Below are 14,713 nucleotides of genomic sequence, written 5' to 3'. Positions count from 1 at the left end.
ATGATAACATATATAATAATAACTGTTGAAATTTGTTTGCTGGGCATTAATTTACCGTAATTTACCAATTATGGATTCGGTAATTTCCGCTAAAAAACGAAGTTTACCGAATGATCTCATCATACATCAATCTCATCATACAACAAAAAACGTATAATGTTGTGACCACTTCATATAATGTTGTGAGCACTTCATATAATGTTTTGACCACTTCATATAATGTTGTGACCACTGCGTATAATGTTGTGAGCACTTAATATAATGTTGTGAGCACTTAATATAATGTTGTGAGCACTGCATATAATGTTGTGAGCACTGCATATAATGCTGTGAGCACTGCATATAATGTTGTGAGCACTGCAAAAAATGTTGTGAGCACTTAATATAATGTTGTGAGCACTTAATATAATGTTGTGAGCACTTAATATAATGTAGTGAGCACTGCATATAATGTTGTGAGCACTGCATATAATGATGTGAGCACTGCATATAATGACGTGAGCACTGCATATAATGTTGTGAGCACTGAATATAATGTTGTGAGCACTGAATATAATGTTGTGAGCACTGAATATAATGTTGTGAGGACTGCATATAATGTTGTGAGCACTGAATATAATGCTGATCATTAACATAAGGCAGTCATGGCGTTCCATATATATGCACGATTTATCATTTGTAGATGTACACATCCATGTAGCAAATCCAGTGGAATGCAATTGAGATGAATTCAATTGTTTGATAAGCCAATATCACCTATAAGTCAAAGATACTGCTATATTTTATTATATCAATGGGATATTTTCTTATATAATAGCGATGTGATTTTAATATCAAAAATTTATTAATGCCATACTTTTCTAATATAACTGCGATAGTTTTCTCATATAAAATGAATACGATAACACGTTACAATGTATGTCAAGAAAACTACAAACATAATTCACAACCATAGTTCATGACCGGTTTAATGTTTGATTCCCAATATCACTCAAATTTAGTTCCTGTATCAAAATTAACGCTTATCATTTCGAAAATGTTGCTTGACCCTATTGATTGTTGATTAGTCCATTGTTTCCGATCATATGATTTTACCGACAAACTCTATTTGAACTGATGATGCAATGGCGGAATTTAAATGCGTCTACTGTAAATATTATACATATTCTAATATAGGTCACACTGCTACTGTATAGCCTATTTACATTGGTAATATCGAAACAGACAAAAAATGTCATTACTTAAAAGGGGGAAAAAATTCATTCAAACAATCCAATCCAATAAGGTTCCCCATAACACTTGATAAGGAATATTTAAATGGTAAAATAAAAATTCCAAACAAAGAAAAATGTACAAATTCTGATGTCCCAAACTTTGAATATACCAATTGAGCAGCCTCAGACACTAAATTAAACAACGTCAGATACTACGAATGAAAAATCTTGTCAAACAGAAGATGGATTTATTATTAACAGAGAAAAACATATTGAGAAGGAAAACACTTCTTCTGGATATCAAAGAATTTTCCCATTCGAAATTTGATATCTCTATGCACATAATCAGCTCGCCGCGTGGACGCTCTTTTACATTATGACCATGAGGGCATTCCGATTTATTTTGCCACAGAGATTTATCTTTCGTTTTTGACTGGTAGCCGATCGTGGAAATACGCGGACATTTTTGAGTGCAAAATAACAATACTTATCGCTTGTTATAAATCCATTTCTTTAATGAATAATTATAAAATAATTTTTTTTAGAACACAATTAAATGATATGTAAACGTTTATATATATATATATATATATATATATATATATCTAACGTCAAAACGTTTACATATCATTTAATTGTGTTCTAAAAAGATCATTTATATATGTACACGTACAGGAAAATTATGTTGACACACGCGGAGGAATATCTCAAGAACGTTTTGCGAGAAAATATAAATGCCGACTAAAACCCAATCGATTAGATAAATCGAATTATTACAGAAAAGGTATCCACCATGCACTTGCACTGCTCTATTACTAAAATAGTAGAATAGAATGATATAAAAATGGTCGGGTTGTTGTCTCTTTGACACATTCCCCATTTCCAATCTTAATTTTACCAAAAACAATTTGAATTTTAGGAATGGCCTTAAAACTGCATATTAACATACAATACTTCTAAAATGTAAAATCACAAAAATACTGAACCCCAAAGAAAATTCAAAACGGAAAGTTCCTAATCAAATGACAAAATCAAATGATAAAACACACCACATGAATGGACAACAACGGTCATATTCCTGACCTGGTACAGGCATTTTAAGATGTAGATAATGGTGGATTGAACCTGGATTTAAAGCGCTAAATCTTTCATTTGTATGACAGTCGCATCAAATTCCATTATATCTAAATTTTACAACGATGCGCGAACAAAACAGACATAATAGGTAAAATTGTCAAAATATTGGTATAGCAGTCTAATAATAATACTAATAATCACTATTATTGATACAACAAAAACACTACTATCATATTTTAAAAGGATTGCATTGATTTTAGAATTTAAAGCATTTATTTATTTATATACATAATAAAAACACAGCACTTCACATTTTACACGGACATAAACGTTTGCTTTTAACTAACTTCTGAATGTATATTTAGACTTAATTGTTAATTACATTTGAACAATAAGTTTTTAACTTCGCATTCTCTAATTTTTTGTGAAATTTTCACATTTCCTGACCGGTGTGAGAAAAATATTTCTCCTCACTAGTGAACAATCAGTTTTCTGCAAATGAATAGTTGAAATTTAATTGTTTTCTTCTGAATTTTCTTATTGTGACGTCATGAAAAAAGGCGACCATGTCTGATGACGTCACATCAAAAGTAGACAACTTTCCTCAAATCTTTGAAAAGGAAGGATAACAATCATTAGAGAAACAGATTCCACCACTGTACCTCGTGTATTACGATATTTCTCCACTCTCAACAGTTAAATTTTAATTTTTAAAAAGCTCGGCAAGCCTCGCGCTTTAAATATTAAAATTTAAATGTCTCGAGTGGAAAAATATCGTAATACACTTGTTGCAGTTGTGGAATTTATATTTTTCTTATTTTTTCGTTGCCGAAAAAAACATTTCCCGCATGGAATGTCTGCATATTTACAATTCATATTAGACAATATAGCTGTTTGATATAAGAAACGTTTTTATCGATTCGATTCTTCCATAGACTGAAGCAGTTAATAATAAACTGATAAAGAAGTATTTAATGAGATGCAGAGCCAACAATATCATAGCGAAGACAAGCATTGTTCTCTGAAATCATAGCATGCAGAATACCGATATTTCGAACTATTCCAAAACTGAAACAACATTTTAAAATGAAGGACTGTTTCACTTATAATCTGCGGCTTAGTTTATGCCATTAACTTACACAGCTTGCGATAATACGTTTTTGTTTTTTGTATTTTTTTTTATCTTTATTGTTAATCTTTTAATAACAGTATACAGCATATATTTATCACGCAGCATTGCTTTCGACAAATCATTGAATATCTGAGAGGTTTCGCAGTAAATCAACAGACTTTACATGTAAAAAGAATGAGATTGAATCCTTTCTATTTAATGAGTTCTTAGATAACTATTCGTTCGTTAGGATAAATCTTAGCAAGGTCAAATATCAGTTCAAGTTCGATATAATTGTTTCCTTTCAACAATACTGTTTCTGATCAAATTTTGGTATATTCAAACTAAGAGAAGTGTTTGCAAAATGTGTTGTTTTTTTTTAAGGTTTAGAACTTACATTGTACACAGAAACAGAGGAATATCTGACTGGTATTACACAAGGATATGGTGCTCGGATACAGATTCACGATCTATATACTTATCCATTCCCTTCAGATGAGGGAGAATACGTGGCGTCCGGATTTGAAACTCACGTTGCATTAAAACAAGTATGAATATCATGTGACTATATTATTTCGTCAGGATTACTACTTTTGATATAGCAGTAATATTTTTATCCATTCAACTTGTTTCAAACAATTACCAGGAGAAAATGATTGAGACAATCTACAAAGATTATTTTATAATTCAGAATGTTACACGACTTTATTGTGAACAATGATTGACGTGTTCATATGTGCAACAGCTGTAATTTTTCTTTCATACGAATTTCGATTTTTTTTTTTGCCGTATTGGAAATCTCTGAAACTCTTACAGGCTAAATAAATGTGACCTACCGAATTAGACTATTTACTGGATTTGTTATAACATAAGCAACACGACGGGTGCCACATGTGGAGCCGGATCTGCTTATCCTTCCGGAGCACCTGAGATCACCCCTAGTTTTTGGTGGGGATCGTGTTGCTAAGTCTTTAGTGTTCCATGTTGTGTCATGTGTTCTATTTTTTGCTTGTTTGTCTTCTTTCATTTTTAGCCAGGCGTTTTCAGTTTATTTCGAATAATGAGTTTGATTGTCCCTCTGGTATCTTTCGTCCCTCTTTTAAAGTCATCTTAAATTGAAAAGATAAACGTGGTACCAAACACCATGACTAAAATTAATTTGGCTTGTTTAATTTTCATAAATTTTTTACAAGATATCAACTTTCACCCTTTGATAAAAATATAAGGATTTCAAAATATTTGAACCACACACCCTATCAGAAATATTTCATTGAATATATAGCAGTTTGACAAACACTAATTTTGATCATTGAGAAGCGTACTGTTTCCTTAACAATAAAGTGTGATTGTTTTAATACATTTCAAAATATCTATTCAATCAACTTGAAATAAAGAGCAGATTCAGATTCAATATTTTATTTAATAGCACCATAGCTACAAGAAACTCCTAGTTCCAAATTAAACTGTCAGAAATGCTGTAAAGGGTAGGAATATTGCTGGTTCACTTATGTTGTTTTAATATTATTTGTTTTCTGTTCAATTTAAGGTAGAATTGATACGTAAAGGGTCACCATACGGAGAATGTCAAGATGTGACTGCATATCAAAGCAATTATGGTGCTAAATACACAAGAACGGTAAGATAGTTAAGGTACTTCAAATAAACATTTATTTTGTCAGATCAGTGATACAATTTGCTCCAATAATTCTATATTCTACTTTTATACGAAAAACACCCATAGAAGCACCAATAAGTTGTCAAAGTGTCATATAGTTTTCAATCCCTTCTGACAGTCAATTCTTTTCGACATTTAATATTTTTTTTTACTAAGAACTATCAGTGTGTCATTTTTAATTCTCAGTGAGTGTTTTTAGGTTTTTAATCTAAGTGTGTAAAATTTTCGAAATATGGGTTAAACTCTTGACGGGAATATCTTGCCATAAGTAAACGACTTAGAAGTGCGATGATTAAAAATACGTTTAAAACGATCATTGCTAAAATACAATATCATCAACATACCGTAAATAATGTACGTTTCGTTCTATATGTTTTAAAAATGACTTCCAATTACATGTATGTTACAGCTTTGCCAGAACTTTTGTAAACAACAATTGGTTGTGGATTCCTGTGGTTGTTTTGATAATGCAGAATCGGACCTATTCTTCACTTTAAATTACACGTTTTCTGTGGTACCATGCTTGAGTGAAACAGGTAAATCATTTTGTGGAGTTGAAAACAAGAAAATAATATCAATGTACAAATTCCGAAATTTTGGATATGTATGAAACTAGAAAAATAATGTCTGGAGGCAACATAAATAAACGCAACAGTAGTATACCGCTGTTCGAAATTCATAAATCGATTGAAGAAAAAACAAATCCGGCATGTCTGTGTAAAACATTCGTCCGTTTTCAATCTCGCGGCATTCTGAAATTAGCTTTCATTCCAAAATCAAATATAACATTCATGACGACACGAACTTCCACAATAAAGTGCACAGGGAAATTAAAGAAAAGCTTGATATAAATCGTGTTTTCATTATCCTACCAAATAAATGTAATAATAAGTACTGAATGTTTCCTTTAGTAGTTTAATAGGGTTGTAAAAGTGTTGAACTTGCAGACATTTTCTTATTACTCGCTTTTACACCACAATAATTTACGAACACTGCATTTTTAAATTGAGGGGCTTCATGTTAGAAATTAGTTATTTAATAGTAGTTTCAACGTTATAAATAATAATGGACAAGGCTTAAAAATAAGTATCTACAATGTCCACAATATTGAAATGTGTTCAAATGGTATCTTTGAAGTTTATTGGCCCTGAACATGAACATGTTAGGGAATTTTATGAAAAGCAGTCTAAATAAATGCTAAAAAATGTTGTCAAAATGAATTTTTTTCGTGTTATAGAGATAAGTAAACGTCTTTGAATCTTTATTTTACATTCGCAGTAAATAGTTATCAAAGGTACCAGGATTATAATTTAGTACGCCAGACTCGCGTTTCGTCTACATAAGACTCATCAGTGACGTTCATATCAAAATATTTATAAAGCCAAACAAGTACAAAGTTAAAGAGCATAAAGGATACAAAATTCCAAAAAGTTGTGCCAAATACGGCTAAGGTAATCTTTGCCTGGGATAAGCAAATCCTTAGTTTTTCTAAAAATTCAATGTTTGGTAAACAGGAAATTTATAAAAATGACCACATTATTGATATTCATGTCAACATCGAAGTGTTGCCTAACGTATTTGAATCTTTATTTTACTTTCCCAGTTTTACGATTCCTCCGTTATTGTGTATAACAGATCATTGATATTTATTCTTTAGAATTATTACCACGTATTCGACATTATTCAATGCAGTACGACTTTGATGTTGATAATCAAAATACTGTTGAGTCATAATCAGTTAGATAATTGCTAGCGACAGTGCAGTATGTCCACTCTGGTTTACCCTATTCAAACCACTAGTAAATGCATTTTAGTCTCAAACGGTAATTTTTGTCTTAAAACCAGCTGAAAACTCTTACAGTTATCTATTCAGTCAGGTTCAGTCTTTCAATCAATATTCATATCTTCCTTTGCGATAAATGCATTACTGTTTAGACAATTCAGTTATGTTCGATACCTTTTCAGACAATTTAGTATAGTCTTAATTATTATATGTAAACTACAACTACTGAACATAGACTGAATATTTCATTATTGACTTATAGCAAGTTGTTTGAACAGCATGGATAAGTCTTAAACATGAATGGTAGACTTACAATAACTTAATATTTCATTTGTTAGGTCAAAACGACCATTCCAGGTCAAAATGTATTTTCTTGTAAACATGCTCGTGAAATAAACGCATTGTTTATCTGTTCTTATTATTTTATGATATATATTTGCATATAAACATTTAAATAGTATGATATTTTGTATGATATACATACACAAAGTAAATGAGTTTACATCTTTTCTTCACTATGTCTTTTGGTGAATCTTTGCCTAATAGACATAGGAAATACCTCATGTCATTTATTTTTATATAAATTTTATTTTTGTGTTACTATCGCTAATCAAATGTTTGGACTTATAAATAAGACTACATTTGTTATTTTGGTAGAACGGGTGTGTTTGGCTCAGCTCGAAGCAGACTTGCAAGGGAGAACGCTTGAATGTCCTGAATGTGTAAAGCCTTGTCAGTAAGTTGTCTACATTTTTGAAGCATACAATTTAGCCGAAGTGGACTTAACCAATAATCTTTATTCAAAGAAAATATCAAACAGTAAGAGTGTCGGATCGGAACTCATATATCATATGTCATAGAATTCTCCCAATAACATTACGTTTGTTTTTCTATCTTTTATTGAATTTTTTAAACATGTATATATATATAGTGTCTAAAAATAGCAACAATCAACATTCAATCTATCTAGGTGTGGATCAGTTTGTAAATAAACTGATGCAGTTACTAAATTAAATTATATAAGTGTCTAAGAATGTAACTTTAACACACTAATGAGTGTTATAAAATTAGTTGTTATATTTTATATATTATTCACGCAATATTTCGCTAAACAAATTAGCTTCATCGGGCGTGTGCATCTATCTATGTGAAATCGGATGCATGACAAAAAATATCTTTGTAGCTTGACGTTTTTGTGTAAAAGTTTAAAATATTGATTGATGGGGTATATAAAAGATATTTTTGCCGTTTATTGTACATAACAATTTTTAAATCTAAACAAATAGTTGTTTTAGTTAAATAGAATGAAATTCATGATTTATTTCTTTGGTTTTTGGTAGAACTGTTTTTCATCCCTCTCATTAAGTCCATCAGGTTCAAGAGTACGTAGCTGATGCATCCAGAACCTTTCTCTCTGTTTTCTCCTTTCGGAGTCCCAATTTTTATTTACCTCAATTATTTGAAAGGTGATATTATCAACAGGACATACTTTTGATAATATCACCTTTCAAATAATTGAGGTAAATCAAATATAACAACTAATTTTATAACACTCATTAGTGTGTTAAAGTTACATTCTTAGACACTTATATATATATATATATATATATATATATATATATATATCATATTATGGTAAACCAAGTAAGAACCACTGTGCCAGCTCTGCTAAAAAAAGATGAACTTCAGAATATAATCGAATTCGTGCAGTTATGAATAAGGCCGGCATGTCTTCCTTCATTCTGGCGTCTTTTTTATAACTTTTTTATCCTATATAAAATAGTGTGTTCGTACTTTAATTTGTTGCAATTCGTCATAGAATAATCACGACCTGAATAATTGATATAAATATCTACATAGTATAGAAGTTACCCGTTGACACAATACTAGTACTTGTAGACAATGTTTTTGTCAGATAGATGGTTGTCTGTTTTTGTGTGCTTATGGTCTTGAATGAGCTTTTTAATTAGAAACGGTTTTTTCATTGAATCACGTAAACTATCAACTTTTAAATTAGTCTTTAGAAATTTTCATAAAGATAACACCCAGAATTGCATCCAATGATAATAGGAACGTAGTAATTAAATTTAAAGCTAATACTAACAATGACCACTGCCCTTTTCTCGATCTTGATATCTATATCACTAATGGAAAGCTGAATACTAAAATTTATGATAAAAGGGATGATTTTTCATTTCCTATCGTTAATTATCCGTTTTTAGATGGTGACGTTCCCTTGTCACCATCTTACGGTGTTTATATATCTCAACTTGTACGATTCGCTCGTGTATGTAACAATGTTTTAGATTTTAACGAGAGAAATGTATGTATTACTGAAAAATTATTACACCAAGGTTTTCGATATCACAAACTAGTCAAAACATTTACTAAATTTTATCATCGGTATAAAGACATTATTCGTAAATATAGCTCAACATGCAGACTTTTAATACGTTCAGGTATTTCACATCCAATTTTTTATGGTAATATTCTTTATAAAGCACAAAGGTGTCAGTATTCACCTCAGAAACTTACAAAACCTTTGAATAGACTTATTAAGAAGGGATATAATTACGATACTGTTGTCAAGTCATTAAAGATTGCATATTTTGGCGTTAATATTGAGTCATTGATAAGGTCTTTGCATCGGAACTAAACACATTTATTCTAAAAACAGTTGTTGGCATGACACGGGTTATGTTCTTCTCATATATGTTATGATGGTATGATACTAAACCCCTAACGGGAAGGATTGTGCCTGATGTTCATGTGATGAAATCATAATCTTTCAGTCAGTTTAGTTGAAGTCTGGAGCTGGCATGTCAGTTAACTGCTAGTAGTCTGTTGTTATTTATCTATTATTGTCATTTTGTTTATTTTCTTTGGTTACATCTTCTGACATCAGACTCGGATTTCTCTTGAACTGAATTTTAATGTGCGTATTGTTATGCGTTTACTTTAGTACATTGGTTAGAGGTATAGGGGGAGGGTTGAGATCTCACAAACATGTTTAACCCCGCCGCATTTTTGCGCCTGTCCCAAGTCAGGAGCCTCTGGCCTTTGTTAGTCTTGTATTATTTTAATTTTAGTTTCTTGTGTACTATTTGGAAATTAGTATGGCGTTCATTATCACTGGACTAGTATATATTTGTTTAGGGGCCAGCTGAAGGACGCCTCCGGGTGCGGGAATTTCTCGCTACATTGAAGACCTGTTGGTGACCCTCTGCTGTTGTTTTTTATTTGGGCGGGTTGTTGTCTCTTTGACACATTCCCCATTTCCATTCTCAATTTTATTTAACTGTTTTTATCTTTTTGTCAATAACTTAGTGGTCAATACTCATCAACTTTTGGCTCAATGCGTTATTTATGGCGATAAATCTAGAATCAATACTACAAATGCAAAAAGAACCTTTAAAATTGTTTTTCCCTTACTTAGTCAATCCTATTGTTTTTTGCATATCCCTAGACCTTGAGGTTCATTCTCATACCGCATTGGCAGGATTACTAAAGTTCTCATTAAAAAAAATCTCATCTTATCATTTTTGTCAAATTGATAGGAACTAAGTAATTATCTGAATTGATATATCACGCATGTCTCACAACGGTAACATGAAAGGGCTAATTACAAAAAAAAATCCTCAAGTAGTTATCAGGAAAAACAACAAAAATCAGAACTTTACCAGTTGGTGTTTGTGTCGTCAACTCACGCGAATCATTTTTTCTTAGTCTTACGTCTAAATTTTATGATTACGGTCTCTTAATATCAAAGAATTTCACGACATCTTCTCAGCGGCATTTTGACGAAAAATAATTTGTAAATGCACAGAATACAGTGTATATAAACAGTTTTCAGGGTACTCAGTTTATATTGAATTTAGTGCTTTTAATTAACCTGACCAGAAACTGAATATAATACATTTATTTAAATATTGTAGAGAAACTCAGTTTGGGAAATCTTTCAGTGCAAGGAACTGGCCTACTGACGAATATGCTGTAAGTAAACATAGTTTGTGTTCATAAATGGTCAGCCGTTTGTCACAGTGATATACATGGAATTAATTAAGCGATGTAGACTGTAGGAGAGGAAGACGACAGGAATGATACGTTTAAAAATAATGAATTGAGATAGAAATTCAGAGTGCATTTAATTCATATTAATAACAAAATATAAAACAATACAAAACACCTTAATACAACTTCACGATTCTCTTTTACTTTCTTGATAGAAAATCAAATTTCGGATGTAAAACACTCATTTTATTATTAAATCCTTGACTTTTTATTTGTAATTTGAGCTCTATTTATAACATACATGATAAAACTATGATCTATAACTTTTGGTCATATCGTTCCTTACGTTTCTACGCATCAATTCATCTCTGACTACTTTTTTGGCGTTCGTACCCGATGACCTTGAATCATGAAAAATTCTTACTCACCTTTCTTATGTTAAAAATGTATGGTAATGATATTTTTTGAAATATTATTTCACAAATGACATGTTGAATCGGATCAGTGCTGTCGTGGTAGTTTATGGACTCGAAATCGGTAACCTGGTTAATTATGAATATGATTATTTGCTTCTTTAAACGAATTATTCAGGAGTAGGAGTAAATATTGGTAGGTATAATTCGTTAGGACTTTGTTGGATAGTTGTGCCATTCGCAGTCATACCACATCTTCGTATTTGATATACATTTTTTCAAAGTATAAACAAATAATTATTTTTTTAAACTCCCATACAGTATACTGCATTATCTGCCTTTATCCTAAACATGATTTATATTACAGAATGTTTTAATGGAAGGCGTATGTGAAAAACTCCCGAAACAGGCTTGCGATCAAATGACAAGTAAAGGAAACGATTATCGTGCTTTAGGGTAAGACCTAATATTTCTCTTGTCTAATTATATACATTATCAATTTATCCAATGCTGAAAACAATTTCATGTAGCAATGTAACAATATAGTAAATTTCAATTTCTGCTGAGTCATTTCGATGATTCGTCTTGTTTTCATTAATTCCTGATGTTGGAATATCTTGTATCACTCATATTTAAGTAGAATTCGCCTCCTGTAATTTGTAATTTCTTTTTACTTATCTGTTTTTCACTTTTTTCAAGTGGCTTTACGTCATAAATAGCATCAAATGTCAAAAACAATTGCTAATTAAGCTCAAAGATGAGAACATTTCGAAATAGGTGACTTATAAGTATAATCTAAACGAAATGCGCGTCTGGCGAAATTATAAGCCTAGTCCAGTGTGTCTTTGATCAAGTGTTACATGCGATTCGATATATACTTCTCTGAAAAAGTATCAGTCATATCCTTGATCTCCTGCTATTAATTTGAAATAACAGCTAGTCATTAGAAACAACCGACATTTTACCTTACCAATTTTGCAATCTTTCAGTTCTTAAAACATGCGCCAATGGATATAATTTTTATGAACCGTCAGACTTATGATGCACTTATAGTAGGAGATCGATGTTTTCCTTGTTATGTTGTCCCCATGTCTAGTCTAACTTCTTTTGGGACTCACGCAATTTCAATCTCATTTTTGTCTGCTTTGTCTAGGATTATAATCTATGACCAAATTGATTATCAATGTTTGAATTTGAAATCGAAATCGTAGGGTACAGCAGAAAATGCTTCACCCGTCAACTAACCTATTCGTAATTCGGTTGCTATTAAAGTTGTTTACTTATGTGTTTCTGTGAACTGATTGATAATTCTAATGATGTCGATTACCACTTTTATGTATTACACGTGCGCTCCAACACACTTAAAAATCTTTACATGTAATCATTTTATTTTAGGCATAACTTTGTCAAGATAAAAATATATTTTGAAGATTTGAATTATGAATTAATTGAAGAGACACCAGAAATAGAGGTAATTTGTCTATACTTACTCATTGTTAATTTATTTTTTTTATAAATTATAATTTAGTTTTTAATGAAGATTTTCTTTCTTTCACTAATATGCAAAAATTAAATCTTAATAAGTTACTATTGATTCAATGGACTTTATGAAGTCAGAATCTTGCTATTCAGGTGCCCTCTCCCTGTTAAATACAACAACATTTATTTTATAATTCATTTCTAGGTACAACAGTTTGCTTCAGATGTCGGTGGTGCTATTGGTTTATGGATTGGGTTATCTATAATTAGTATGTTTGAACTTTTCCAATTAATGTTGGAATGTTGTGCTTTTGGTGTTCATAAATGCAGAACACCACCTGTACCCAAGAAGAAACAATCTGATAGATATAAGGGGAAATCTAACCCATCAGTAAGAAAGGACACAAGACAGCAGGAACTGCCGAAACAATATTTAAATTGAAATGGCAATCCTTACAGTGACTGGAAAAGTCATGTGTGACAAATACCATCTAAGATATAAATATTTGGTGTTGGAAATTGTATATAAACAAAAATCTGTAAATTATGTGTAGTAAAAATGCTTTTATTGCTTTGAGTTATACAAACCTTTGACTTCCAACAGAAACATATGTTGCACACATAGTTAATTTCATATTGTTTTTCATTGTTTCATCATCATACTTTATTATTCATTATAATGTTTAAAACATTTACGCTGAACTTTTCTTGAAATAATATAGACCAGTCCGTTCAAATATATTGATGTTTCTGGTGAATTACAGAATTGATATAAATACCAGATTAATTCAAATTAACAGTTTATCCATGCTCCCTCAGTCATGGTCTAGTGACTTTGGATAGTGCATATATTACATGTTCAAGTTTGTGTCGAACCAGTCATGTTAAGTCAATGATATTTGGAACTCAGATGTATTAGCTGTTGCAAGTGTCATTTCCAGAGCTAATGTTTGGCACAAACTTTTAAGTCCTGGTCTATTGACTTTAGTTTGCATGTGTTAGTGTGTATTTATATTGCCTTAAAGGGAGCCTGTCATGATACATCAATTGTATTTGCTATGCAGTTGTAAAAGCAATGACATTTCATCAAATTTTACGCATGTACCTCCATTCATGGCTCATTGACCTTGCATGTTTGGCATATTTTACATGTTTGATTATTGCCAATAAAATTTCAACATTTGTCAAATACTATTACAAATGATTAAAGGTAAGACATATGTCTGTATTAACAGTTTGTTTTAAAGTATTTCTTTAAAGGGGCAGTGGTTGTCAATGATCTTTGGTTAGACTCAAGTTCTCACATTAATTTATCAAATACTAAAACGTATATCCAAATTATAAAAAATATAAATTAAACAATTTACTAGGCATGAGCTGAATAATTTATATCATCAATTCGTGTAGTATTTTAGTCTAGACGCCATCTAATTAACTATCGAGTTGACCTCGAAACATGTCTCCACCATTTCTCGAAAGCATATTTACCATCTACATGAATTTAATATATGTGTGAACATGTTTCAAATGTTTTCATTGGTACGTGAGGGAAGAAAAGGTTCGATTTTGCATTTGATTGATATTTACAAAAAAAATCACTAACTATTTGAAGCATAAGTGTTTAGCCAAAGCAATTGTTATACTTAAACTGGTGTCATATACAAAATATATTCAGTAAATCTGTTGAAAAATAGGGTCTCTAGGGGACATTTGAACTCATATATGTGTAATATTGGCTCAATATGAAAACAAAATATACACTTGTGTGACGAGCCATCGTTCGATACTATACAATTTCAAGACTGTATAACATTTGCATTTACATTAAGCTGGAGATACTTAGTCTGCTTTGAGAAACACATGGTAAATTAAAAATGTAGTATAACTGGATATTTATATTTATTTGAATACTCTAAGACCAGTGCATTAGTGTCGGTTGTCATCTTTTTT

General features: G+C 31.1%; 1 protein-coding gene across 6 annotated transcripts in view; it reads left to right on the top strand.

The window, feature by feature from the left end:
* The window catches only part of LOC143070360 (epithelial sodium channel subunit alpha-like), a 39,617-nt gene extending 25,620 nt beyond the window's left edge, over positions 1-13,997 (top strand). For all 6 annotated transcript variants that reach the window (XM_076244728.1, XM_076244729.1, XM_076244731.1 and 3 more), the window contains 8 exons: positions 3,787-3,950; positions 4,949-5,038; positions 5,487-5,613; positions 7,518-7,596; positions 10,796-10,853; positions 11,652-11,740; positions 12,680-12,755; positions 12,969-13,997. In XM_076244728.1, coding sequence (XP_076100843.1) covers positions 3,787-3,950; positions 4,949-5,038; positions 5,487-5,613; positions 7,518-7,596; positions 10,796-10,853; positions 11,652-11,740; positions 12,680-12,755; positions 12,969-13,205 — 920 coding nt within the window. In that variant the 3' untranslated portion in view covers positions 13,206-13,997. The remainder of the gene's footprint in view (positions 1-3,786; positions 3,951-4,948; positions 5,039-5,486; positions 5,614-7,517; positions 7,597-10,795; positions 10,854-11,651; positions 11,741-12,679; positions 12,756-12,968) is intronic.
* The last annotated feature ends 716 nt before the right edge of the window (positions 13,998-14,713 follow it).

This window comes from Mytilus galloprovincialis, chromosome 1 (genome assembly GCF_965363235.1).
Source record: "Mytilus galloprovincialis chromosome 1, xbMytGall1.hap1.1, whole genome shotgun sequence".
Classification (NCBI taxonomy): Eukaryota; Metazoa; Mollusca; class Bivalvia; order Mytilida; family Mytilidae; genus Mytilus; species Mytilus galloprovincialis.
Note: the sequence above shows the minus strand (reverse complement) of the source record. Positions and strands in the feature narration are given on the sequence as shown.